Genomic DNA, 26,974 nt, shown 5'->3' on the forward strand with positions numbered 1-26,974 from the left:
GGGGACAAATGAATTTAGGGCAAGTGTAGGGGTGGGGGCTAACCGGGCGGTTTCCATGGCACCGGGGACGTCGGAGAAGAATGTACCCGAACCTATGGCGAAACAAGAGCGGTGCCCTGCGAGCCCAGCTCAAGGCAGGGGATCCTGGGTGGGAGGGGTTGAAGGGCGTGGGGGGGCGGGCAGGCCGGGGGGCGGGGCGGTCACGTGCGCCCAAGGGGGCGAGGCCCCAGCCTGCCCCGGAGCAAACCGAGCTCGCCCTGCCGCAGATCGCAGTTCAGGAACGAAACTTTTTCCAGGACAGTCAACGCTTCATCGGGACAGCCTGGAGCGCGTGACAAGGCGTCTGTGGCCGACTTGGGGGACAACAGTTTGAGAGGAGGGAAACAAAGGATCCCAAGGACCAGTGAGATAGTTTGGGAAAGCGAAGTGTAGGAAGCTGAGATCTCAATTTCTCCGCCAACAGAGGTGCGCTCCGGGACAAGTGTTTCCTCAGCTCTAGGGGGACAGGCTTTAAAAGGCTGCTGACCCATAAGACTGTAGGAGTCAGTACGTGCCTGGGGTTCAGGAGCTCGCTGTGGTCATGGTGAATGAAAGTCTCAACCAGGAGGAGAGCAATGACAGACCTGTGCCAGAGTCCGAATTCCAGGCGGACACCAGCTACTCCACCCAGCCCAGCGTCTCCATCCACCCCAGCGTCTCAGGCCACCCCAGTGTCTCCATCCATCCTAGTGTTTCGGGACACCCCAGCGTCTCCATCGACCCCAGCGTCTCTGTCCATCCCAGCAGTTCAGCACACCCCAGTACCTTGGCTCAACCCAGTGGTTTGACCCATCCTAATGAATTAGTTAAAGAAGACAGCGTGATCAAGGTGAGCAAGCGTCGTTGGGCCGTGGTCCTGGTGTTCAGTTGCTACTCCTTGTGCAACGCCTTCCAGTGGATCCAGTATGGCTCGATCAATAACATCTTCATGAACTTCTACGGTGTCAGCGCGTTTGCCATCGACTGGCTGTCCATGTGCTACATGCTGACCTACATCCCTCTGCTCCTGCCGGTGGCCTGGATGCTGGAGAAGTTTGGTCTTCGAACCATCGCTATCACCGGCTCGGCTCTCAATTGCCTGGGAGCCTGGGTAAAGCTAGGCAGCCTAGAGCCTCACCTCTTCCCGGTCACAATGGTGGGTCAGGTCATCTGCTCTGTGGCACAGGTCTTCATCCTGGGCATGCCCTCACGAATTGCTTCCGTCTGGTTCGGGGCTAATGAGGTCTCAACAGCCTGCTCCATGGCTGTGTTTGGCAATCAGGTGAGTAGAAGGGTGTGTGTGTGTGTGGATGGCTATTCCAAAGAGAGAGCATCTCACCCTGATAGGGCTGAGTATGTTAGAGGGTACCTGACTTGACCCACTATGTGAGAAGCTGCAGTTTTCTGGTTCACAGCCTTTATGACTCTTGGGTGGCTTTGTGGTTGGGTGTAGACTGATAGTGTAGTTGGGTGATTGTGACTGTCAGTGACATGGTAAGATTAATGGGGGTCACAAACAAAGGACTTTTTCTTTCATCCCCAGCTTCTCTGAGCCAGTAGAAAGTATACTTCCAAAGCATGATTGTCTTTGATGGGTCTCTCTCCAGCATTTATCAGCACACCACTTTCACCTTTAGGAATGCTGGTCTTTCTCTGGTAGCAGTCTTTGACTGCCAGGTGGCTATTTAGGTGTCCTTGATAGTTATCAGATGGTTTTAGCTGGACCATACAGATTTGCTAGAACTCAAGAAACTCTGCAAACTCTGCACAGAACTGTGGACTGGGCTGTCCTTACCTTTTCCAGGGACCAGGCTTTGTGCTAGACTTCCTCTCTGGGGTTTATAGCCAAGTCCAGCAGGAGAGAGTAGAAACCTCACTGTGAACTTCCAAGGAGGCTTCCTTCCGGGCTAAGCATCTCCTGTCTTTCTCTTTTCCTTCTGGGGCAAGCAGTCCCACATTCTTATGATCTTAGTGTGGTTCTGCTCTAGAAGCTTGGGCATGTTATGAGTCTGATTGCTTTCTCTATGTATTTAAGGCAAAGCAAATGTTTATGGGCGCTTCTTTAAACGGAGCCTGGGCCCTCAGATTCATTTCTTCCAAGTGCCTGTTGTCCAAGCTGATGCTGACAGGCCACTGGTCGTCCTTAGCTCTCATGAGCCTGTGTTGTCTTTCTTGCCAGTGCATTTAATTTAGAAAGTGTGTGTAACATGAACGTTTCTAAAACTTCTCTAAAGGCAGATTTCTTTTTCTCTTAAGTTAAAAGAAAGAAAGAAAGGAAGGAAGGAAGGAAGAAAGAAAGAAAGAAAGAAAGAAAGAAAAAGAAAGAAAATTTTTACCTGCTCAGTGTGGTTTGCAAGTCTCTGTTGGAGGATGTAGTGAGTTCCAGGCCTGTTGGAGCCATAAAACTATTTATGTAATTTCTTCTTGTGAGTTTTTTTTTTTTCTTTCTTTCGGAGCTGGGGACCGAACCCAGGGCCTTGCGCTTGCTAGGCAAGCGCTCTACCACTGAGCTAAATCCCCAACCCCTTGTTTATTTTTTTTTAAGATTTTTTATTTTATTTAATGTATATGAGTATACCATCCCTGACTTCAGATACACAAGAAAAGGGCACCAGATCCCATTCCAGATGGTTGTGAGCCACCATGTGGTTGCTGGGGATTGAACTCAGGACCTCTGGAAGAGCAGTCAGTGGTCCTAACCACTGAGCCATCTCTCCAGCCCGAGTTTTGTTATTTTGAAAACTGAATTGACTTAAGTCTGGAGATGAGTCAGGCATGATGGCACATGTCTTTAATCCCAGCACTTGAGAGGCAGAGGCAGGTGGATCTTTGTGAGTTAGAGGCCAGCCTGGTCTACAGAGTGAGTTTCAGGACAGCCAAAGTGACACAGAGAAATTCTGTCTTGAATAAAAAGAACCAAAACCAAACTCTGTAGATGAAACTAGATAGATGTTTTGTTAAGGACAAATTACAAATAGACATTGAGGGCTAGAGAGACAGCTCAGCAGTTAAGAACACCTACTATTCTTGCAGAGGACCTGAGTTAGATTCCCTGTACCCCTGTTGGATGACTCACAGCTACTTGTAACTCCAGTACAAGGGGATCTGATGCATCTGCTCTCCTAGGGCATCAGCACTTAGATGTACATACAAGTTATAGCAATAAACATTTAAACAGAGACTTTAGAAAGAGATAGATATTGAACTGGGTTTTAGGGGTGCATGCCTACAATCCTAGCACTTGGAGGGAGACACAGGAAGATCAGGAGTGCAAGGTCATCTTAGGGTACATAGTAAGTTCAAGGCTGCTTGTGACTTTGTCTCAAATATATTTAAATAAATATGCAAATTGCATTTGTCAATCCTAAATTCTTAAGGTAATAGAGCTGTGTGTTTTAATGTCTCTAGCCTGGAAGACAAACTTGTCCTTTATTGGGTCTAAGGCTGGGGGATGAAGAATCTATCTTCCAGAGACACCCTTCATTCTGTTAGCGAAACAACATTCATAGAAGGTGGTAGAATCCAGTCCCACCATAGTTAGATGATGTCCTGTTTACCTGGGGCTATCCAAATAGTTTGTTTTTGAGACAGAGTTTCTCTGTGTAGCCCTGGCTATCCTGGAACGTGTTCTGTAGACCAGGCTGGCCTTGAACTCAGAGATCTGCCTGCCTCTGCTTCCCAGTGCAGGGAGTAAGGCATGCACCACTGCCACCACCCCGATCGATTTTGTTATTACTCCTAAGGCAAAACGTAACCCCTTGACCCACACCTCTGAAGGACATAATACTAGATATGTTGTTAAAATTTAAGAGGAATAGTTATTCATTTCCCATTCTTTGTTGACTCCCCCAACAAGGTCAGGAAATACTGAGAAATTTACATTTAAAAATACCCTGGGGCTGGTGAGATGGTTCAGTGGGTAAGGGTATCTTCTGCCAAGCTTACCACCAACCCTGCCAACCTGAGTCGGGTCTCCTAGATCCACATGAAGATCCTGACCCGGGGTTTCTATCCTGCCTTTGACCATTCAGTTCCTGGATAAAAGACACACACACAACCTTTATATTTAGGAAATGCCTTAAACAGCACAAGAGCTGGGCAGATGTCTACCCTCTATGCTATTAGACTCTTCTTTCCGCTGATAGCCCCATATTACTTATTATGTTTTATCCGGGCCTCTCTTAATTCCAACTGACCAGTCCTCAGAGTCATGTTTTCATGACTCACCTAACCCATGGTGGCTTCTCTCTCTTCCCTCACCTTCTTCCCCTCCTCATGGCTCTCTTCTGAGCCCCCAGGCCCGGGAATCCTAAATCTCTTCTGCCTAGCTATTGGCTGTCAGCATCAGAAATAGCTTGGGTGCAATGTCAAATAGTATCACTTGGCTCTACAGAGGACTCTCTCCTCTCCGAGGCAATCAGATCGTGAGATAATATTAGCATTAGAATACAAGCAGCATCAGGCCAACCCATCACACAAACATTCTGCAAACTTAATTCTTCATGGCTTGCAATCTTCGCTGTGGCCTTGCCAGTGTAAATTGCCTCAAAGGCTACATCATTTTCAAAATGGTGGTTGGAAAGCACAATCAAAGAAAAAGAAATTTTCCAAAGAATACTGATATTTGTGAATAGAAAAATACTAAAATGGTAATATGTATGTCATGATAATCTATCCACACATACGAACAGAGGCTAGGGAGGGCTTTAAAATGACGTTTTATTTTGTGTGTAGAAGTATGAGCATGTGCCATGTATGGAGGTCAGGGGACAATTTGCATTCTTTCTAGCATGGGGGTCCTGGGGATCGAACTCAGGACCTCAGGCTTGTTGGCAGGTGCCTCTATCCACCCTCGTTTTGGCCCAAGGGGGAGTTTTAAAAGACACAAATGGAAAGGACTACATCAGAAAATTTGAATCAACAGTCTTTGGACAATGATTAACATCAATAGTGGTGTGTATCTGAGTCTGAATGATGGATGCTGGGCAGATATTCTCATGAAATGTTTTTTCTGTGATGCCACACTGGTGCTGAGGATGTAACACAGTGGTAGAGTGCGTGTTTAGCCCGTGCAAGATCCTGGGTTTGATTCCCAGCAGCACATAAGTGCAGTGACCTCTGTAGGGTCTAACAGAACCTCTTGTGATCAATTTCCATGAGATCAACAGTTTCCATTCACAACCCCTTTATTGACCTTTGTTTGAGACAGATTCTTAGTGAGCTCTGGCTGGCTTGGACCTGGCTAAGTAGACTAGGTTGGCTTCGAACTGAGATCCTCCCACTTCTGCCTCCCTAGTGCTGGAATTACAAGCAGGCCCCCCACATTGCAATAGTTTACTTGTTGTTCTTGCTTTGTTAAAGTTGACACAAATGGCTACTTTGATCCTGACAACTTTCCTGTTTCTTTCACACAGTAGGAACCCTGGCCTCTCTATTCCATTCTGTAAAATGCTTGTGCACTCCCCACCCCCACTTCTGTTGAATTTAGCTCTCGGGCACTTAACAGACTTTAACTGAACACCTCATCTTTGCTAGACTCTAGGTAAAGGCCATGAAACCATTGTCTGCCCTTCTCAGACTTCCTCTACCAGAGTTTAAAAGGCATACCAAATTCCTAGACTCAGAAATAACACAACAGATCATAGCATAGATTTATTTTTAGTTCTCTTTGACATTTTTAGCATTTTCCTGGCTGCTGGCTACGGGAAAGGGGAAAGAAGGTAATGTCCATAAAACACCTAAAATGTGTGAAGTATTTTTTCATCCATTTTTTTTTTTTTAGTTTAATCTTTTCAGCAACTCTTGTGAGGTAGGTAGGATTGTCCCTGTGGTAACAGGTGAAGGAAGGAGAGGAACAGAAAAAGAGTGAGCTTAACCCATTCTTGTAGCAGTTGAGTGGTTAACGGGAGAGTTGAGTCAGCTGTAACTCTGAAGTCCAAATGTCAGTAAGTCAACACTGACTGGGGGAAATCCAATGTTTTGTTTTTTGTTTTTTTTTTTTTTTTGCTTTTGCTTTTGTTTTAAATAATAGGGCTGGAGAGATGGCTCAGTGGTTAAGAGCACTGACTGCTCTTCCAGAGGTCCTGAGCTCAAATCCCAGCAACCACATGGTGGCTCACAACCATCTGTAATGAGATCTGATGCCCTCCTCTGGTGTGTCTGAAGACAGCGACAGTGCACTTATATATAATGAATAAATACATCTTTAAAGAAATAATAATCAAGTGCAGGGCAGTGATAGTGCATAAATTAGTCACAGCACTTGGGAGGCAGAGGCAGCAGATCACAGCAGCAGTTCGAAGACAATCCCATCCACAGAGCAAGTTCTGGGACAGCCAAGGCCACACAGAGAAACCCTGTTTTGAAAATTGAAAACTAAAAATCAAGTCAAACAAACAAACAAACAAATCAAAATCAAGGACTGGGGCACATACAGAGTATTTGACTAGCATGTTTCTAGGCCGCAGGTTTGATCCTGCATGAATGCATGCGCGTGCGCGCTCGAGCACGCACACGCACACACAGAGGGAAAAGTGGGAATCTGAGGTTCTAATTTTGTTCAGTGTTTCTATTGCTGTGAAGAAAACACCATGACTAAAAAACAAGTTGGGGAGGAAAGGGTTTTTGCAGCTTACACTTCCAGCTCACTGTAGTCCATCATTGGAGGACGTCAGAACAGGAGTTCAAGCAAGCTGGAACCCGGAGGCTGATACAGAGACCGTAGAGGGTGCTGCTTACTGGCTTGCTTCCCATGGCTTGCTCAGCCTGCTTTCTTTTAGAACCCATGACCATCTGCCCAGGAATGGCACCGCCTACTATGGGCTGGGCCGTTCGGCATTAATCACTAATTGAGAAATGCCTTACAGCTGGATCTCATGGAGGCATTTCCTCAAGGGAGGGTCTTTCCCCTCTGATGACTCTAGCTAGTGTCAGGTTGACACACAAGATCAGACAGTACAGTGTCTCAAAGACTTTTGACAGCTGTTTATTTGTTTAAGGTCTCGCTGTACAGCCTTGCCTTACCTGGAACTCAATAGGTAGCCACAACTGGCCTTGAACCTACAGAAATCCACCTGGCTCTGTCTCTCAAGTTCTGGGATTAAAGTTACCCTACCTCTTTTAATTTAGCACAAGAACTTGCCAGGGAAGAGGGCTATGGTCTGAAAGAAAGAAGCTGGAAGGGTGAGATTTCCTGGGAGCAGGGAAGACAGGCGATTTAAGACTGAAAGTGAGGCTCTTGTCTTTTTGTGTGTGTGGTGGATTCAGATCTGCGGGAGTCAGGTGGTAAAAGCTGGGCTCTTTTTGAGCAAGCACTGTTTCAAGGGAAAGTCTTCTGCAGAGTGGTTTTGAATGATAGAGACACATTGTTACTGTAGAAGACCTCGAAGGTGTTAGATCTCAAATTTAGACAAAAGGCTAACTCAAGTGCGCATTTAACATATCAAAGGGGACCTGGCTGCCAGGTTCTTCCAGCCTGCCTCAGTCCCTACCTGTTGTAAGGCTAAACTGACAAAGCTGCTCCCCGACCCTGAACTCTCCAACCCAGGGGCTGGGCTGCCCTTCCCCCATTACCCGACAGGCTTCTTGGTCTCCCGGTTCTCCCTTCTCCATTCATGGCCTGGCTCAGGGTTATGTTCTCTCTAGACTGCTCCAGATGTCTCTGCCTCTGGCTATGCTGTCCCTTGTATCTACACTAAACTCTTACCTCCACCATGCCTAGAAGCCATCGTATCTTCCTTTTTTATTTCTGGTTTTTCATTCAAAAGGAATCCTTGTAGTAGAGTCTGAGAGCTGGGTGACCCAGGATAGGATAGACGATAGAAGTCAGAAGAGATCTTCCAGGTCGGCCTCAACCCTAGATGAGGGGAGCTGGCCTGCAGTACACACAAAGAGAACTCGGGGCCCTGCAACCCAGGGTCACCAGAAAGCAGTTTGCTTTTAGAGGTAGGGAAAACACAACACTTTCACAGTTCGAATCCAGCAGAAGTCCTGGTTATCTAAAATAACTCTGGTTCACAGAGCTGTAACATCGGAGCTTGGGCAGGCTAGCTCACACAGAACAAAATTTTCTGGACGCCATGCTAAAAATGTAAATGGCAAAAGAGAGTATTGGTTTTAGTGCTAGATTTTGCTTAGCACTCCTCATGCCAAATACTATTCAAGCATGTTGTCAATCTAACACAATTACTAGTGTGATGTTTATGCTTCTCCCTCCTCCCCGGCCCCTCTGTGGTGCTGGGGATCCAACTCATTGAGCTACATTGCCTCACCTTTACACCCTCTTCCTTGTCAAGTCTTTGGAAATTTACGCACTTCCACATGTGTTTCCCATAAGTTCCGAATGGCCATGCCTCACAGCGAGCAGGACATTCAGGTGTACATTTATGGGAGACACTGTGACTGATAAAGATGGGCTCTCCGAGGCGACTTCAGCCCCAAGGAAGCTGTGCTTGCTTGACTGGCTGAGCCTGTGCTGTTACCAGAAAAGCTGAAGGAGGCTGAGGATGAATGACTCAGGAACCAGAGTTCTAAGGCGAGGTCAGCAAAATCTTGACTTACTCAGGTATGGTGAAGCTGCAGGTCAGGAGATCCCGGCTTATCACGTAACTCTGAGCTCTTTCCCGTCTCGGATCTCCTGAGCTCAGAGACTGGCCAGGGTCTGAGATGGAGGCCTCTGATTATCTGTCGGTTGTCCTTGCAATGGCTACCATGTGCTCCCACACCTGACTGCCTTCTGGTCCCTTCCCACTCCCCTGAAATGCTTTAGAAGACCAGGAGAGGTGGGGGTGGGGCAGGGGGAGCTGTTCAGACCTGATGGTGATGACTCTTTCTGATGGGCCAGCCACATCAGACCTGTGAGTGATTCAAAGCTACAATGGTAGTTATTGGAATGGGACGTGGTCCCAGCAGCAGAAAGGCCAATTGTTGCTACAAAATATACAACCTGATGCCGGTAAACCTGTCTTCCTTCCTTCCTTCCTTCCTTCCTTCCTTCCTTCCTTCCTTTCTTCCTTCCTTTCTTAGTAAAAGAGAATTTATAAGTACAGCTTCCCACACGAAAATTTTGAGAGGAGGATTGTGGGAGTTGAAACAGGATCTTGTCCTGTAACCCAGGTTAGACTTGAACTGCAGTTGTCCTCCTGCCTAACCTTACAAGCATAGGTTGCCACATCTAGCTTGACATGTGTTTTCTTGTTTGGTTGGTTTGGTGTAAGTCACGATGAAACAAATGTAACAAGTTTATCCAATGAAGGACTAATAAGTTCAGAGGAATCAACTTCATTTACTAGGTCACCTGTCAGCCCCTACATACGTCATCACTAACAGTGATTCTTCTTCCCTTCTTCACTCCAGCCCCTGGGAAGCTCGATACTTGGTACCATTTTGTGTTTGAATTTGCCTCGTCTTGGAAATGGTGTCATATTCATGGGTTTTCATTGTCCGGCTTACGAAGTTGGTTTTATTTTTTTTTCTTTGAAAATGTCATATTCATGGGTTTTTACTGTCTGGCTTATGAAGTTGGTTTTATTTTTATTTTCTTTGATGAAAATGTCATCTGCATGAGTGCTTTGCCTGCATGTATGTCTGTGCAGCACATCATGCCTGGTGCCCAAGGCCGCCAGAAGGAATCCCCTGGAACTGGAGTTGTAGCCAGTTGTGGACTGCTATGTGGGTGTCAGAATTGAACCCGGTTCCTCTGGAGGAGCAGCCTGTGCTCTTAACCTTGAGCTGCCATCTCTGAGATTCGTTTGTAAAGGCTTAGTAACTAATTCAAAGATCCTATTTTTGGTGAGGTATGTTGGTGTTCATATTTATTTACTTACTTACTTTCTTTTACTTATTTATTTTGGCTGTTAGGGTTTGGTTTTTAAGACTGGATCCTAATATATAGTTGGACTGGCCTTTCCTCAGCTCTCTAAATTTCTATTTTAAAACCATGGGTTAGGTAAAATTGCTAGTCTGAGATTTTGGAAGACAGTGGCATAGAATTGAATTCCAGTTCTGCTTTCTTCTGCTCTGAAGGCCAAGTGGCCTTCCCAAACATGGCCATGTGGCTGGGTAGAAAGACAGATGCCCTGTGAAGATGTCCTTGATCAACTCTCTAGGGAGGGCCTGGAGATAGCATAAGCAATGTTTTGTCGTTTTCAGTCTAAAAGTTTCTCTGTGGGTTGGGGATTTAGCTCAGTGGTAGAGCGCTTGCCTAGCAAGCGTAAGGCCCTGGGTTCGGTCCCCAGCTCAAAAAAAAAAAAAAAAAAAAAAAAAGGTTTCTCTGTGTTCAGCTGGCTCCCCTATGACATTAGCCATCCTGAGCTTTTGTTAGAAGGACAAAGTCAGCTGTGCAGAAGGGACATGCATATCTCTGGGCCCTCCCTAGAGAATTGGTCAAGAATGCCTGCACAGGGCATCTGTCTTTCTACTCAGCTGCATGGCCATGTTTGGGGAGGGCTGGACCACTTTTCAGAGCAGAAGGAAGCAGGAGGGAGATGCCGGCACGCAGCCAACCTTATCGGGGCTGACTTATGTTTGCTCTCTACTGTGTCTGGTGTCTAGTTAGAAGGAGTGCGAGCTTGAGTCCCCTGAGGCTGAGGGGACAGGTTAGGCTTCTGAGTAGGACTCTTAATTCTAACTCCCTTGAGATTCAGGAGTGGAGAGTCAGGGGATGCTCTGACAGAACGTGAAGCACATCCATTGCGGATGCTCCTAACCCCGACTCTTGGACATTTCTCCTGCTGCTGGAAGAGGGGCAGGTGGCCTCACTGGCCACCACCCTGACTTGGGTTCATTCTAGACCTTGCTGCAGTATCTGTTAATTGCATGGAATCAACTCTGTCTTCAGGTCCTGAGCCCCTGCTCCCTTCATATTCTGTCCTGTCCTGTGTTTCCTGTCCTGGTTACTTCCAGCATTCACTGCTCTTTTGGCTCCATACCCATCTCCTTGAAACCACACTGTTTTCAGAATAAGAGAGGCAGTGAAGAGTGAAGTCCACAGGTGGTTCTAGGTCCTTGCTTCCCTGCAGAGACATTAAATAAACAACCAGGAACTCGCTGAAGTAACTTCTTTATGTGACCTTTTTCAAATCTGTCAGAGAGCTACAGAAACTAAGAAGCAACCAAGAAAAAGCAGTGTTCAAAAGGTAGCAAAGGTCAGGGCTTTGTGTTCCTATTCTGGATCCTTTGCTTGCAAACTGCACACTGAATTTGCTGCAGTTGCAACCTGCTTTCAAACACAATAGCATTTGATACATAACAATGAACAATCCAGCAAGAAACTTAGGAAAGCAATTCAGTTAAAAATAGTGAACAAGGACAACGGCCACCAACTTAGGAACAAGCCAAGGAAGTGAAAAAACGGATACTCTGAGAAGTATAAACTGTTGCTGAAAGAAATCAAAGAAGATACAAAAACAGAAAGTGCCTCTGTGTCTGTCCATTGGCAAACTTTATGATGTTGAGATGGCTACTGCTTCCTGTGCTCAGAAGGTTCTAGGCAATCTCTCTCCAATCCCAGTGATCTGTTTTGCAAAAGTCAGAGAACTCGTCCTAAAATTCATAGGGAAGTTCAGAGAGTCCAAAAGTAGCTGGAGTAATCGCACAGAGAACAGTGACAGGGCCAGGGTTTTAAAACGCAGCCGTGGCCATGGGGACAGAATGGCTTTGACAGAAAGACAGATGAAATTCTGAAGAAAATTCACAAGTCCTCACATATGATTGAAAGTTTTTTGTTGTTGCTGTTTTGTTTTTTAGAATATGTGCAATACCTTTATATGTGCAAGGGCAGATGAGGACATTGGATCCCCCAGAAGTGCAATTATAGGCAGTTATGAGCTGCCATGTAGGTGCTGGGAACCAAATGTGGGTTCTCTGCAAGTGCACCAAGAGCTCTTAACTGCCGAGCCAAATCTTCAGCCCTGTCTTTTAAACTCACTCTCCCTCCCTCTCCCTCCTTTTTCCTCCTTCCCTCTCCCTCCCCCTCCCCCATTCTCTGTGTCTAAACACACAAAATGTAGTACATACCCACGTGGATGTCAGAGGACAACTTTTAGAAGTCAGTTCCCACCACGTGAGTTCTAGGCATTGAACTCAAGCTTCTCAGGCTCCTTGGCAAGCAACCTTATCTATCTACTGAGCCATCCTATCTGCCCTGGGATGGAGAGATTATTAACAAGGAAGTCAAAGTCTTTTAATGAGGAAGAGTAGTGTGCTTTGAGGATGGGGTTTAAGTGCTCCAAAGGTCACTCGTGGGCAACTTGCACAATCCAAAGTGAAGGGTCAATGTTTTCAACTGGCTGGCATTACCAAGTTCCTGAAAAGCAATGTTAAGAACAAGAGGTGTTAGCTGTGGCAAAGTTAACTGGAGTCTGCAGTCCCGCTGAGGACTTCTAGTAGTGGTTCTCAGAACAGGGGAAGCTAGACATGAAAAGCCGGGTATCAAAGGGTTCAAGTCACTAAAAGCAAACTGGACTTCGCAGACTCTGCAAGACTTCAGTCACACAAGTCTGCCCAACCCTACACTTGTGTAGTGAAGGACTTCCACGGTGTCTTAGTTAGGGTTTTACTGCTGTGAACAGACATCATGACCAAGGCAAGTCTTATAAAAGACGACATTTAATTGGGGCTGGCTTACAGGTTCAGAGGTTCAGTCCAGTATCAAGGCAGGAACATGGTAGCATCCAGGCAGGCATGGTGCAGGCAGAGTTGAGAGTTCTACATCTTCATCTGAAGGCTGCTAGTGGAAGACTGGCTTCCAGGCAGCTAAGGTGAGGGTCTTAAGCTCACACCCACAGTGACACATCTACTTCAACAAGGCTACACCTTCAAATAGTACCACTCCCTGGGCCGAGCATACTCAAACCATAACACAGGGACCACCCATACCCTCACCAACCAGATTAGCGCTGGAGGTTTAAAGCTCACAGACAGATGAGACTACCTGACTTAAAATTTGCCAGCTTTTGAAGGATGCAGTATAGGAAATGTTAGATGTTTGGCATGGGAAAAGAGACTGTGTGGAGTTACTCCTGGTCCTTGTAGGCCAACGTCCCAGCCCCCTGTGTGTTCCCAGCCTGCACACTCTCTGTGATTCAACATTCTAGACTTTAGAATTCTGTCTCTAGAGTCTAGAGTTTTCAATCCAGCTCAGTCTCCAGGGTTCCCCCCTGGAGTTATAGAAGATGAAACAGGTAGTTCCCATTTTCCAGTAACTGCTTTATTTATTTTTTTTCTTTTTTTCGGAGCTGGGGACCGAACCCAGGGCCTTGCGCTTCCTAGGCAAGCGCTCTACCACTGAGCTAAATCCCCAACCCCCAGTAACTGCTTTATAAGTAAAGGTAATTACACCCCCAAGCACTGACCAAGGAGTCTTGACCTGTTACTTCATTAGCATAACTCAGGTCTTTTGTGAAGGGACTCTTTTTTTTTTTTTAAAGATTTATTTATTTTGTGTATGAGTACATTGTAGCTGTCTTCAGACACACCAGAAGAGGGCATCGGATTCCATTACGGGTGGTTGTGAGCCACCATGTGGTTGCTGGGATTTGAACTCAGGACCTCTAGAAGAGCAGTCGGTGCTCTTAACCTCTGAGCCATCTCTCCAGCCCAGAGGGACTCTTAAGAATTAAAAAAAGACACTTCTGTCATTCAGAGCATTCCAGGGAATCTTGGAGCTCTGAGCCAAGAACTGGAACAAAGGTTAAATAACATAGATGTAATTAAAATTCATATTATGCTACAGGTATATAAATTAGTCACATTAAACAAAACCAGGATGGTGGTTGCTACAGAGCTGGAGGAAGGGGAAGTGAGGGAAGCAGCGTGTAATGGTCTTGTTTCGGTTTGAGAAGATGAGTCGGATCATGTGAACTTTTGCACAATAAACCCAATGCTTAGCTGGAACTGGTCCACATACTCGAAAGAGTTAAACTACTTTCCCCCCCTATTGGTGTCGGAGATGGAATTCAGGGCCTTGTGTCTGCTAGGGAAGTATTGTGTCATTGCGCAAGGCCCTCACCTGAAGTGTTAAATATTTAGACTGCATGTGTAACTGGCTTCACCAAGGGAAACCTATCCATACTCACTCTCTTCCAACTGGAACCCTTTCTGGGGGAAATTAGGGGTGGTTTTGTGGGTTATATTTTTATATTTCTATTTTCATGAGACAGGGTCTCTCTGTGTAGTCTGGCTGTCCTGGAATTCTCTCTAGACGAGGCTGGCCTCAAACTCATAAAGATCCACTCACCTCTACCTCTGGAATGCTGGTATTAAAGGCAGGCACCACTATGCCGGCTCTTTTTTTTTTTTTTTTATAGGCTCTTATTAATAAAATAATTTAGGAATGGACTAAGAAAGAAGCTTGGAGGCAGTTTTATTAGTTTTGGAGGTTTTGTTTCATTTTAAGAACAAACAAGATGTATATCTTTTTTTTTTTTTCGGAGCTGGGGACCAAACCCAGGACCTTGCACTTGCTAGGCAAGCGCTCTACCACTGAGCTAAATCCCCAACCCCAAGATGTATATCTTTAGCAGCTTCTCGGGACAGGGAGATGGAGAAGAGGAAGAGCCGTCCGACCTGTCTTTTGCAATGGAGGCTGGCAAGCATGAGGTCGGAAGGGTCAGAGGAGAAGGTCTGAGGAGTCATATGGAGACCCAGAGCTCCAGACAAAGCATGCTCAGGCCTTGTTTGGTATGGGAAAGAAAAAGAGACAGAAAAGAAGAAAAAGGAGAAGTTAGACTTCTCTGAGTTAGGCCTCGAAAGCAGGCAGGCCGCATGGCAGGCAGATCCAATAGACTAGAGCCATAGTTCTCAACCTTCCTAACACTGAGACCCTTTAATACAATTCCTCATGTCTGGTGACGCCCCAATCATAAAATTATTTCATTGCTAATTCATAACTGTAATTTTGCTATTGTTGTGAATCATAATTTAAGTATCTGATATGCAGGATAGGTGGCATGTGACCCCTGTGAAAGGGATCACAACCGCCCAAGAAGGTCACAACCCACAAGTTGAGAACCACTGGACTAGTGGCTGCAATGAGGGGGTCTGGTTCCAACATTATTTCATTAAGGGGGTAATTAATCTCCCTTCACCTTTAGCATGGTTTCGGATGAATGGAGGCGGTGTAATGGCTGGCCACAGGTTTGACAAGCCAAGTGACTCACGTTTAAAAGGACACAGTAGTATGTAATTTAGAATATCAGGTCTTCACACAATAGAGGTAGCGTTCAGATTCCAGGCTTTCAGTCCCTTTTACCGTTGTCTTTATGGACCAACCCGAAGCCCATCTACCTCCTTTTTTCTTTTTCTTTTCACTTAAATTGAATTTTGAAGAAATCTTACTCAGTGGAGGTAGGAGCCATAGCCTCCACACCCTGGACTACTGACCTATGGGTCGCAGTCCCGCTCTTTGCACTACTGACCTTTGCTTCCTGGGGCTTTATGAACTGCCCTACTGTGTTCGGTCCCTCCTCCTTCCCCCTTACCGGCAAGTGGACAACTCACCAAGGGCCAGACCTCACTGACAGGAGGAGCAGGGCTTTAGGCCTAACAGTGCTTGCCTTCGGGTACATGATTTACTTCCTTGATTTCCTGAAAGAAATGGGGATGAGGAGTTAGTGTGCCTTGGAGGCTCAAGTCACTGGAGGTGTCCATGCACAGCAAAGGGAACAAGAAGTCACTTATTCTCACCCAACTAGGACTGACCATGACCCAAGGACACAGATCCAGGTGGCCCTGAACAATATCTCCCACTGTGACGCGTTTATATGAGTTTTCATAGCCAAAGAACAAGACTACCATAAATCAATGTAGTTACCAAACGGACTGATGGGACAGACATCGGGAAGGCTGTTTACAGTAAAATCAGGCCGCTTCAAATGTAATCTGTCCACATTCTTAGTTTTAGGGTTGATGGACTGTAATGATATGCTAAGCCAATGCATTCCAAAGAATTTTCTATTAGTCAAAAGAGTGTTTGGTACACAGGGTGGTGACAAATGCCCATTAAGGGGACTCTAGATAAACCGGGATAGTTTTAGCTCTGTTTGTTTGTTTGTTTGTTTGTTTGTTTTTGAGATAGGATTTCTCTGTGTAGTCCTGGCTGTCCTAGTAGTTTTAACTCTTAAGGGAACTTAGTTTACAGAGGAAAAAAATGAGCGTTCCTGAGCTGTTTTCTCTTCTGTTAGAGAATTAATATGCCTTCCCAGCGAGAGATTGATAAGGGGAAAGTCTTCAATAGCATGTGGCTAGTTTTGGCTAATGTACAAATGCCAGCCTCGAACAGAAAATTTTACTAGCTTATGTGGACGGCAGACTTATGTATTTTATATATGCTTGTCATCCTCAAACCTCTTTTAGGTCCGGGCCTCAGGTTACACTTTGCACAATTTAAACAGAGACAGGAGACTGTGAGTCTGGCCACCCAGGAGGGTAGGAGAGTTACACAGCAGAGATGGTAATCAGACTTATTTTTAAGTACGCCAGCATTGGTCTGAGCACAAGAGTTTTGACTCTGGGTGATTTTTGCTGTCCTGGCTGAGTTGTGCATTTCTTAAGAAGAGAACCTGGGGCTGAATGACAGACCGGGTATTGATGATGATGTCACTCGGTGCAGCCTTCTTAAGCTTCCCTGAGAGATAATAGGCACAGGGCGGTGGTGGCTCATGCTTTTAATCCCAGCACTCAGAAGGCAGAGGCAGGAGGAGCTCTGGGTTTGAGGCCAGACACTTAGGCTAGTCTAAGTGTAGGGTAGATAATACACACTACTAATGGTGTGTTGTGGGTCGGGGTTGCCTCTTTTGTTATGGGAATGAAGCCTAAAGGCTGGTCAATGCTGTCGGACAAACATTGGGAGAGGCCCTATCCTAGCAGTCCTAACGTTCTTATCTCTGAGAGGCCTGGTTAGTATACTACCTATCCTTGAGGTGTTTGGATGCAAAACGCGCCCTTCCTTAAATTCTACTTTGTATGACTTACTGTGTGACTTAATGTCTCCTAAGCAGGTTATTTAGTGAACTCTATTCTCGCCTCTCCTCCGTCCCCGCATGACTCAGCTCTCTTTCACTAGAAGGAGCCATTTCATCGTGACTGTTTACATTGGACACTGTCCTTAGGTAGCCATCTACCCTGCAGCCAGGCCCACAACTGTCGTGAGTCTCAGATTCTTTTATAAACCGGAGACAACACTGGCCAGTGGAGGAGAGTTAAACGAGATGCTCTGGGAAGAATAAGTAGCTAGCTGGCATTTTTTTAGCTAGGACGTACCAGAGAGAGAGACCCAGGCAGCTCAGCGATACATACTTAGTATGCATGAGGTCCTAGGTTCAATCCCCACCACTAAAAGGCTAAAGGATGAAGATCTTTATTCAACTCATTGCTCTAGTGTCCTGACGTAGATGAACCTGGGGTTGGTGGAGGACAAGATTCCAGGATAGGCACTAAGGGAAAAAATTTTTTAAAAGTGTGTGTGTGTGGGCTGGAGAGATGGCTCAGTGGTTAAGAGCACTGACTGTTCTTCCAGAGGTCCTGAGTTCAAATCCCAGCAACCACATGGTGGCTCACAACCATCTGTAATGGGATCTGATGCCCTCTTCTGGTGTGACTGAAGACAGCTACAGTGTACTCACATACATTAAATAAATAAATTTAAAAAAAAAAGTGTGTGTGTGTGTTGGGGTTGGGGATTTAGCTCAGTGGTAGAGTGCTTGCCTAGCAAGCACAAGGCCCTGGGTTCGGTCCCCAGCTCTGAAAAAAAGAAAAGAAAGAAAAAAGAGTGTGTGTGTGTGTGTGTGTGTGTGTGTGTGTGTGTGTACGCACACTAGTGCACGCGCGCGTGCACTCAAGTGCTTGTGGGCTTCAGAAGAGGAATTGGATCCCTTGGAGCTTGAGTCAGATGGTTGTGAGCTTCCTGACGTGGGTACAGGGAAGCCAGGTCATCTGCAAGAACGGCAAGTGCTCTTAACTCCAGTTTCTAGAATTGGTTTTCTTTTTCCCAGACAGGATCTCTCTATGTTGCCCTGGCTGTCATGAAACTCACTCCGTAGACCAGCTTGTCCTCCAACTCAGAGATCCACCTGCCTCTGCTCCCCAAATCCTGGGATTAAAGGTGTTCATTACCACTACCTGGCTTAGAGTTGATTCTTAATGAGCAGAGAGGCCAAGAGCTAGATCAGAAGGGGGCGGAGTCATCCTAAAAAAACTCCTTTGCAGTATCCCAATGTCCTCCAGAGCTTCAGAAGCTGAGAGCCAAGGTTCAAGAATGAAGTGTCATTTTCCCTGACTGTGGTACAAGAACTCTTTGTGATGTAACTTGGGAGTCTCTGCACTGGCACAGATACTGGGTCACCCCCGTGTCATATGACAGGCTGCATAAACCCAAGATTCCTCTGAAGGGAGGCTACCCGACTTCTCAGGTGCACACATCTTCTTTCTGTTGCCTGATTCCTGATCTGTTTCCAGAAATGGCTTCCAGCAGATGCCCTTCCCTAGACTTAACTGCCTGATCCACCCTCACCAGTCAGCACAGGGTGGAATGTAGGAAGGAGGGAACGAAGGAATGTATCCCTTCAGGAGGGATAAGGAACCATGAGGTCAAGATGAAAACTGCCAGTCCCTCCTCTTTAACCTCAGCCTCCCATCTTCTTGCTCAGTGCCATTTCTAAAACTTAGGTGAGCATCTTTCTTTCCTTGGTCCTGTGGAGCGAGCCCCTCCCCCTTCTCTTTGGTGAGTCACTACATGATGCTACAGGTCCTAGTGGCCCAGCTTTCTGACCTCAGCTTCTGTCTACACACAGTTCAAGATGCAGCCTGGCCAAACCGGCAGAGATGACAGCAGGCCAACTGTTTGCAGAGGGGGGATGGGTAGGGGTGGGTCGGGTTTTACTTCCTTACTGACTTGTGAAGATCATACAGAAATGTCAGAGCATTATGATGGTGTGTTGTTTCTGTTGGCTTCCACCAGAGTTCACCTCGAGAGGGAAGGCAAATGTCAGTGGAGCTGGGAGGTACAGCTCAGCAGTGCTGCCAGGAGTCTGAGGAGTACTCTGCTCAGGGACATCTGCTCAACGAAGCCCAATCCCTGACCACCACAGAGAACTTCAGGATGAGTCAGAGGAGAGCAAAGTTAGCAAGCTTATGAAGCATTTAGACAGACACGCCAGGCACTGTGGTTCACGTCTGTAACCCTGGCTGCAGGGAAGCTGAGGCAGGAGGATCGCTGCGTGTTTGAGGGGAGCCTTGACTACACAGTGAGTTCCAGGTCAGTCTGGGCATAGATGAGGCCCTGTCTAAAACAAAAAGGAAATAGAAGCACATAGGAAAAGGACAGGACATAGCAAGGTATGGGTGTGGGGGTCTTAAGAGAAGCATTGTTAAGTGTTCACAGTAGCTGCAGACATGCATACATATAAACATATCTATACATATATGGGTGCACTTTTATATGCAACATACCATATGGAGGTGAGAGCCTCACAAACCCAAGACTGCTAAAGGGAGGTGTCCGAGTTTATTGGGCACACAGCTGTTTTCCACAGCATGATTCTTTTTTTTTTCTTTTTTTTTTCTTTTTCTTTTTTTTTTTTTTTTTTTTTGGAGCTGGGGACCGAACCCAGGGCCTTGCGCTTGCTAGGCAAGCGCTCTACCACTGAGCTAAATCCCCAATGCCCCATGGCATGATTCTTGATGTAGCTCCAGAAGTACTTTCCTTGACTTAAGTGCTTCTGTCTAACCACATTAGTCAGCTGGATATATGGACTTCCTGAGACCTACCAGAATAGATGTGTGTGTGTGTACACGCATGCATGTGGGTGTTTTGAGATAGAGTGTCTCTGTGTAGATCTGGCTATCCTAGAACTTACTCTGTAGGCCAAGTTGGCCTTGAACTCACAGAGATTCGTCTGCTTCTGCCTCTCAAGTTCTGAGATTAAAGGCATGTGTCAACACACACACACACACACACACACACACACACACACACACACTCATCTTAACTCTCTTTTGTGGATGAATTTGTAAGGTGGTCGGTGTATGAGGCCCATTGTTTTCAACGTCCTTGTCTGAGACATCTTACCGTAGTCCCATAAATGAGCCAGTCTAGTTTTATGTATTGTGTTTGATTTTCAGCCAGCAGGAAATGCAGACTAGATTCTAGAGTGCAAGTGTGTGTGTGTGTGTGTGTGTGTGTGTGTGTGTGTGCGCATATGTGTGTCCTCCTAGTCCATCTTCTAACCTGCCTTAGTGAGCACAAGTCCCCTTCAGTTTCAGGAGCTACGCTGGAACCATAGCACTGAGGACCTGGGATAAGGAGCAGAGAGATCACAAGTGGTAGTTGTGGGACGGGACACTTTTTCTCCCCATTGAGTCTATCCTGGAAATTCCTGCTTTCTGTGCTTAATGTTTGGGCTGACATGGCTGTGTCTTCAGCTCAATTAGTAGTCAGCTCACTGTACAGAAACTGTTTCTGTGCCTGTCTTCTCTGCAGATTGTAGGGAGGGAGGGAGCAGCTCTGAGAGAGCCAAGCTTAACAGGCCCGTCTCTGTGGAGGTATTTGTTTGAGGATCGTGACTGCCCATTGAGCAATCCAAACCCCCCTTAGGCCTTTGTCCTGGGTATGTTTACAGAGCCATATTGAGCACACTGGGGAAATGTCTGTTCTGAGGAGGTGCGAGGAGCACTGACCTTCTCTTCCTGGCCTGGGACATCTGGGGAAAGAACAGTAGTCTCTATAGAGTGGCCCACGAACCTCTAGGATCAGAACCACCTTAGGGTTTGTTGGAAATGGATTCCTATGTTCGAGAGCGAAGGATTTGGCCCCTCTGGGATGGAAGCTAGGAATCTCCTTGGGAAAGAAATACAGCATGAACTTTATTTATAAGCCAGGGAAGCTGCGCCAGCTCTGTCGCAGCCCTGTTGTTGGCAGCTGGGTTGAGGCCCCCAGCAGGACACCTGTTCTCTTTGGGTATCCGGTTCATTATCTGGAGCAGGACTGCTGGACTCAGACTCGTGAAGGCCGGGCGAGGCAACTCTGTGGAAACTCCAGAAACCAAATGCATCCTTAGTAAACACTGCCCTTCCCTCCATCCGTCCTACCCCTCTGGCTCTAATCTCCATCCCATCCTCCCCTCTGGTCCTAACCTCTGTCCCATGGACTCTTTCTACTGTCTGGCTCCAATTGCTCCGAACATCTCAACTAGTTTCCTAGAAATCTCTGTGAACAGTTCCTTCTCTCTGGTGCCAGGAAGTTGGGAAGCTGGCTCTCCTGCACACGCTATCCCTGTTGGGGGGTTGGCGGGGGGTGAGGCCATGGGGTCAGTGTGTCACACTTGCACTTCGACGCTCATCTCTGCCGTAACAGCTGGAGCTCTAGGACTCCGATCTGAACAAGTGATGGTGGCTGATGCTGGAGGGGCTGAGGACACCAGTGGGGGCAGAAGGGTGACAGCCCTTGCTGTCTGGTCTCTTCTATCAGTCCCTTGCTACCCAACACTGTCGTTGCAAGTCCTGTTCCTCACTGCAGTAAGAAATTTTTGGACCATTTTTAAAGATAACTACTTAACAGCAAGGCCTGAGGAGAAATGGAGGCTGGGGTGTGTGTGTACAGTTTGATCCGGCTCTCTGACTAATATTCCTCACCTTGCTGTGTGTTTGAGTTCTGAGACAGGGTTTCTCTGTGTAGCTGGTTGGCTTCACAGAGATCTGACTGCCTTGCCTCCTGAGTGCTGGGATTAAAGGCACGTGCCACCACCACCCGATTTCTTCTTCACCTTTTAAGTGTAGCAGAAACCTCCTATCCTCCCTTGAGAAAATCCCTCACATCAGTTTCTCAATTTCCAAAGCCTTTAAAGTGGGTCCAGGAGAAGCCACAGGTGGTCAAGCCTCTTGGCCTCCTGGTAGGTGGAACTGGGTTGGGGTGGGGCCTGAGAAGGCTCTGGGCTCCATAGTTCTCCAGAACTCTTCCTCTCTTCCAACCAGCCACCACATCATGCAGTCCTTTGTGTGTCTGCTCCATCCTTCCCCAGCCCCAGGAGACATCCTGCCTGCTCTGTTGCATTGGGACCGGCCTCTTAACACCTTGCTTTTTTTCCTGTGGAGTAAGGAGATCTTTCCTCCTTGCTGATGTTCGCTTCTTTGAAGGCTTGTGCAGGGAGGGAGGGGACCATATTATGGTCTCAGGATCTGGAAGGGCCTGGGGACTTCTGGAGACTCTTTGATTGATGGGTATGGAGAGAACGTCGGGAAGAGGCCCATCAATGTGCGTGATGGCTCAGACCTCCTGCAGATCAGCACAGCGTGTTCTGCACTTGGAATTATCAGGAATCTCTCCCAAGCCTTTGTGGGCTGCCACTGGTGCTTCACGGGAGTTAAGCAGGTTCTGCGGGAAGGGCACAGGCCTGGGAAGGGGAAATCTAGATGTCAAACTTGACCCTGTGACTTCAGAGTGTTATTTAAATTTCATTATGGAATGGAAGAGGGATCTTCTGGGGTTCCGCTACCCCATCTGGATATTGGACCACCTGCAGTGGGTTTCACTGGACTGAGACCCAGATAATATTCAGGATGGGCAGCTGTCTTAAAAGTAATGAAATATCCTGCAGCTGTTGACCTTTGGTCCCCTTTCTTGAACTTAAACAAACAAAAGTGCTAAACACTCCAGGCATGTCCTTTGATAGGAAAGAAAAGAATTTTCTTGTACATACTTCATGACTTGTCTGTCTTGAGAAGTAAAACCTTAGACTAGGGGCTACACCCTCCATTTGACAAGATCGGCATTCTGGTCTTTTTCAGTCGCTTCCAAGTAAATTCTGATCATTTTGTTGTAGGAATCTGTCTTAGTTAGGGTTTCTATTCCTGTGAAGAGACACCATGGCAGCAACTCTTATAAAGGACAACATTAATTGGGGCTGGCTTATAGTTTCAGAGGTTCAGTCCATTATCATCGTGGCAGCATGCAGATACGTTCTGGAGAGGTGGCTGAGAGTTCTACATTCTGATTGGCAGGCAGCCAGAAGAGAATGCCATACTGGGCATGGCTTGAGAATCTAAGATCTCAAAGCCCGCCCCCAGTGACACACTTCCCTCATCAAAGCCACACCCACTCTAACAAGACTGTACCTCTTAATTGTGCCATTCCCTCTGGGCCTATCTGGGCCATTTCTATTCAAACCACCACAGAATCTCTTGGAGTTTCTGGGTCTTTGAACCCCTTTTATGAGCACAGAGAGGCTGCTGTCCTTGGCCCTTGCTGGTTGGGCATTCTATAGTTCCTGAAATCCTTTAGAACCTTCTGGGTTCCTGTGGAAGGACACAGATGACTGCAGAGGGTTGCCTGCCAGAGAGTAGTAGGAGGAGTATGTGTCTGGCAAGTTTCTTTTATCTTCTGTTAGTGATACAAGGCTTAGCCCAGAATTGATTTAGGTCCCACCCTCAGAAGGGGGAGCTTGGTGGAGACAAGTTTCTCCTAGAAAAGAATGGCGTTGGGTAGGGATGGACAATCCCAGTGAAACCATAGCTCTTTGAAGGGATTGACTATTTCTATGTGTTGTGGTGTAGCCAAAGAGAAGACTGCTCAGACAAGGGTTTAAGCCAATAGAAAGTCTTTATTAGCTGGCTGACGAGTATACTGGGTGCTTTGGGTGTTTGGGTACGGCTCTGAGCCTTTCTCAGGGTAAACTTTTAAGCACAAACACCGTATTCTGAGTTGACATACTTCAGTTAACAAGACCAGTTAGTCAGATGTGGAACTACAGAAGTAAAGTAGCAAGGTTAATACATCTAGAGACTTTTCCAGAACTGTGGAATTGATGGATTAGATCTTTGTTTTCATTTTGGCAAGTGGTGCTGTTAAAGTACTGAGTTTTTCAGCCTGATGATACTTCCTTCCATCGTGGAGTCAGTTGTGCTAAGGTCTGGGCCTGTTAACATGTTCCTCTTTCCTCTATGGTCTGCCCTGGGTATGGCTTGCCATGTGTTCTTAGCCTACCCAGAATTCCATACATTACCTGTCATCACAGGCCAGACCTCTACTTTATGCAAACGATCCCCATCATCTTGGCAAGTCATTGTACCTTCTTTTATCTCTACAAGTTCCACCTGCTGTTCCTGTGTCTTCCCGTTTGAGAGCAGGCCAAGTGATACAGGAAAGCCAGTGGATACAGGCCATTGTCCCCTTGACTTACCATGTGAATTTGGGAGACAAGGCAACATAGGTGTCATTTTATTTACTGAACCACAGTTGAGTGTCTGCTGCCTGCCACTCCAGCTGAGCACTAGAGATGCGATGTGACAGGAAAGACAGGCCTCTGCACCTGTGGGGTTTACACTCAAGGGAAGTGTATCATAAGTTTCTGACATTATGACAGTGCTACGCAATAGAGTTACAAAAAAAAAAACCTCATAACGTTTATTATTTGGGTGATCATCAAATAACAAGGCCATATTGCTGACACTGCTCTCATGGTGATGGTGGAAATGTGTGGCTAGTGTTTTTCCTGGTGTAAGGTTTAGGTCTTTCTTTTCAGATTTCTCTCTGGGGTCAAGAGGCAGGGTAAGTCAGCTTCCTAGAAATAAAGCTCTACGAGGTCCACCCTACTTATTTCTGGGGGTGTGCACTTGAGGAACAGGACCTGAGTCTTGCTCATGGTAACGGTAAAGCAGCAAGGCTGAGGTTAACCACTGGAAATTGAAACTGAAAGTTATCACCACGAAGGGCAAGACAGTCAGTGGGTAAAAGCACTTGCCAGCAAGCCTGATAATCTGAGTTCAATCCCTGGTCCCCAGGACCTACATAGTGGAGGGAGAGAATGGACTCCCAAAAGTTGTCTTCTGACCACACATGCACTGCGACATACACATGTCTGTCCATCCATCCATCTATCCCCCCATAACACACACACACACACACACACACACACACTCACACACACACACAGACACACACACACACACAGAGAGAGAGAGAGAGAGAGAGAGAGAGAGAGAGAGAGAGAGAGAGAGAGTTAAGATTGGCCACTACACACACAGGGACAATGAGTTGTGTCACAAGCAAAGGTTCCCCTTCTCCTTTGGGCCAGTTTATCTGCCAAAGAGCAGGAAGTGGTAAATTTGAATGTGCAAACACAGGATAAAAACTCTAGAGTAGAACTTTGCCCCCTTGTCAGAATGGGGTTTACATGCTGCAAACCTTCCTGGCTGGGTGGTTCTTAAAACACCTACTCCCGTCTCCTCTTTCCTGATGGAAAGGGAAGTGCGGTGAGCGTATGTCATCTGGTGATCAGCAGATCTACCAGGACCTGTGAGCTGTAGCCAGCAGTGATTTATGCTCTTGTGAAAGAGGAGGCCTTACTTCAGCTCTCCGGAGAACTGGACCCACCCCACCCTCTGCGGAATTAGCCACAAGAACAGTGTCGGGGAACAGCCAGCTGTTAAAAGAAAGGATGCGTCCAGCATGGCTTCAGAGTTGGGGACGATCGAAAGCAGGGATAAGTACATAGCTTGGGTCAAAAAAAAATGAAAGAGAAAGCTCTTGGCCAGCATCACATCCATCCTCATTTTCATTTCAGTGATAAAAATAAAATATCCTGAACAAAATAAAAACCCAGGGAGAAAGGGCGTATTTGGCTCACAGTTACAGGTTGTAGCACATCATTGCGAGAACTTGAGGCATCTACTTCACACCACACTCAAGAGAAGAGAGAAAATGAATGCACACATGCCTGGAGCTCCGCTTCCTTTCCCTGCTTTGTGAAGTCTAAGGCCCAACACTTGGTAAGGATACCAGCTACGGTGGGCTGGGGCTTCTTACCTCAATGAAGGCAATCAAGCCCATCCTTCACAGTTATCACCACAGCTCAACCTGATCTAGACAACCCCTCACTGAGACTCTTTCCCCAACCCAGGTGGTCCTAGGTGTGCAAAGTTGACAAACTTATATAACCTCTTTAATTTTTCATTTATTTAATGTGTGTTTAGCGAGGAGGGGGCCACACAAGGAAATTATAGTCAATGCCCTTGTCTTCATGGTGCTGACAAAGAAGCTAAATGAAACTCAATATTTCATAAGGAAAATACCCTGCTGTTTGTGGTGGTGCACACTGGAAAAGATGATGCAGGAGGATCATGAGTTTGAATTAAGCCTAGGCTACATAGTTAATGGACTGGGAGGTTGCTCAGCACAAGGGTCTAAAATTAGTACCCAGAACCCATGTGAAAAACCTGGGGACCGTGACATGCCTGTGTCATCCTAGTACTGTGGAGGCAGAGACAGATGGGCAAATCCCTGAGGCTCACTGGCCTGACAGCCTAACCTTTTCAGGAATCTAGAGAGGTCAATGACAGACCCTGTCTTAAAACAACAACCAACTGGGCATGGTGGCACACACCTTTAGGCAAATCTGTGAGTTAGAGACCAGCTAGTGGGTTCCAGGCTAGAGTTAGAGGCTCTGTCTCAAAACAACAAACAAACAAAAAATGCCCCCAAAACTAAGGAAGTCCGGTAAGATGGTTCAGTGGATAAAGACACTTGTCTGAGTTTGATCCCCTGGACCCAAATCATAGAAAGAATCAACTCTCACAAGTTGTCTTCTGAACTCATGTGTACTGTGACAGAGACACACACAGACAGACAGACAGACAGACAGACACACACACACACACACACACACACACACACACACACACACACACACACACACACGAGACCACAGGGTATCACCATGTGGTAAACAAAGTCAACTATGGCTGGAAATGATTCTTGCTATTCCTTCAATAGCTCTAATTACAGACTAGAGCCTGTCAGTCAAAGCAACAGAGTCAGGTCTCTGGGGCACCATTGTCCTAAGGCATCTGTCTCTCCCATCAAGAGCTTTTTGACTCTGAGCCATGAGAAGCTGAGCAGTAAGTTCCACAGGTTTTCTCGTCTGTAAAAATCTAGCGATGACGTTACTGATTTCTGAGGGTGACTTAG

The 26,974-nt window shown here is 46.6% G+C and overlaps 1 protein-coding gene and 2 long non-coding RNA genes across 4 annotated transcripts in view; 1 reads left to right on the forward strand and 2 right to left on the reverse strand.

Moving 5' to 3' along the window:
* The window catches only part of LOC108351275 (uncharacterized), a 40,376-nt gene extending 38,973 nt beyond the window's left edge, over positions 1–1,403 (reverse strand). The window contains exon 1 of one of the 2 annotated variants that reach the window (XR_015623235.1): positions 805–1,403. This is a non-coding gene — a long non-coding RNA (uncharacterized LOC108351275). The remainder of the gene's footprint in view (positions 1–804) is intronic. The other variant, XR_015623234.1, reaches the window with a different exon arrangement.
* The window catches only part of Flvcr2 (FLVCR choline and putative heme transporter 2), a 63,778-nt gene continuing 37,089 nt past the window's right edge, over positions 286–26,974 (forward strand). The window contains 1 exon segment of the mRNA NM_199109.3: positions 286–1,300. Coding sequence (NP_954540.3) covers positions 581–1,300 — 720 coding nt within the window. The 5' untranslated portion in view covers positions 286–580.
* On the reverse strand, positions 12,173–18,247 carry LOC120103579 (uncharacterized). The gene is made up of 3 exons (XR_015623236.1): positions 18,136–18,247; positions 15,517–15,603; positions 12,173–12,322 (listed from the first exon to the last, which is right to left on the reverse strand). It is a non-coding gene; the product is annotated as an uncharacterized LOC120103579 (long non-coding RNA).

Source organism: Rattus norvegicus, chromosome 6 (assembly GCF_021556685.1).
Source record: "Rattus norvegicus strain SHRSP/BbbUtx chromosome 6, alternate assembly SHRSP_T2T, whole genome shotgun sequence".
Lineage (NCBI taxonomy): Eukaryota > Metazoa > Chordata > Mammalia > Rodentia > Muridae > Rattus > Rattus norvegicus.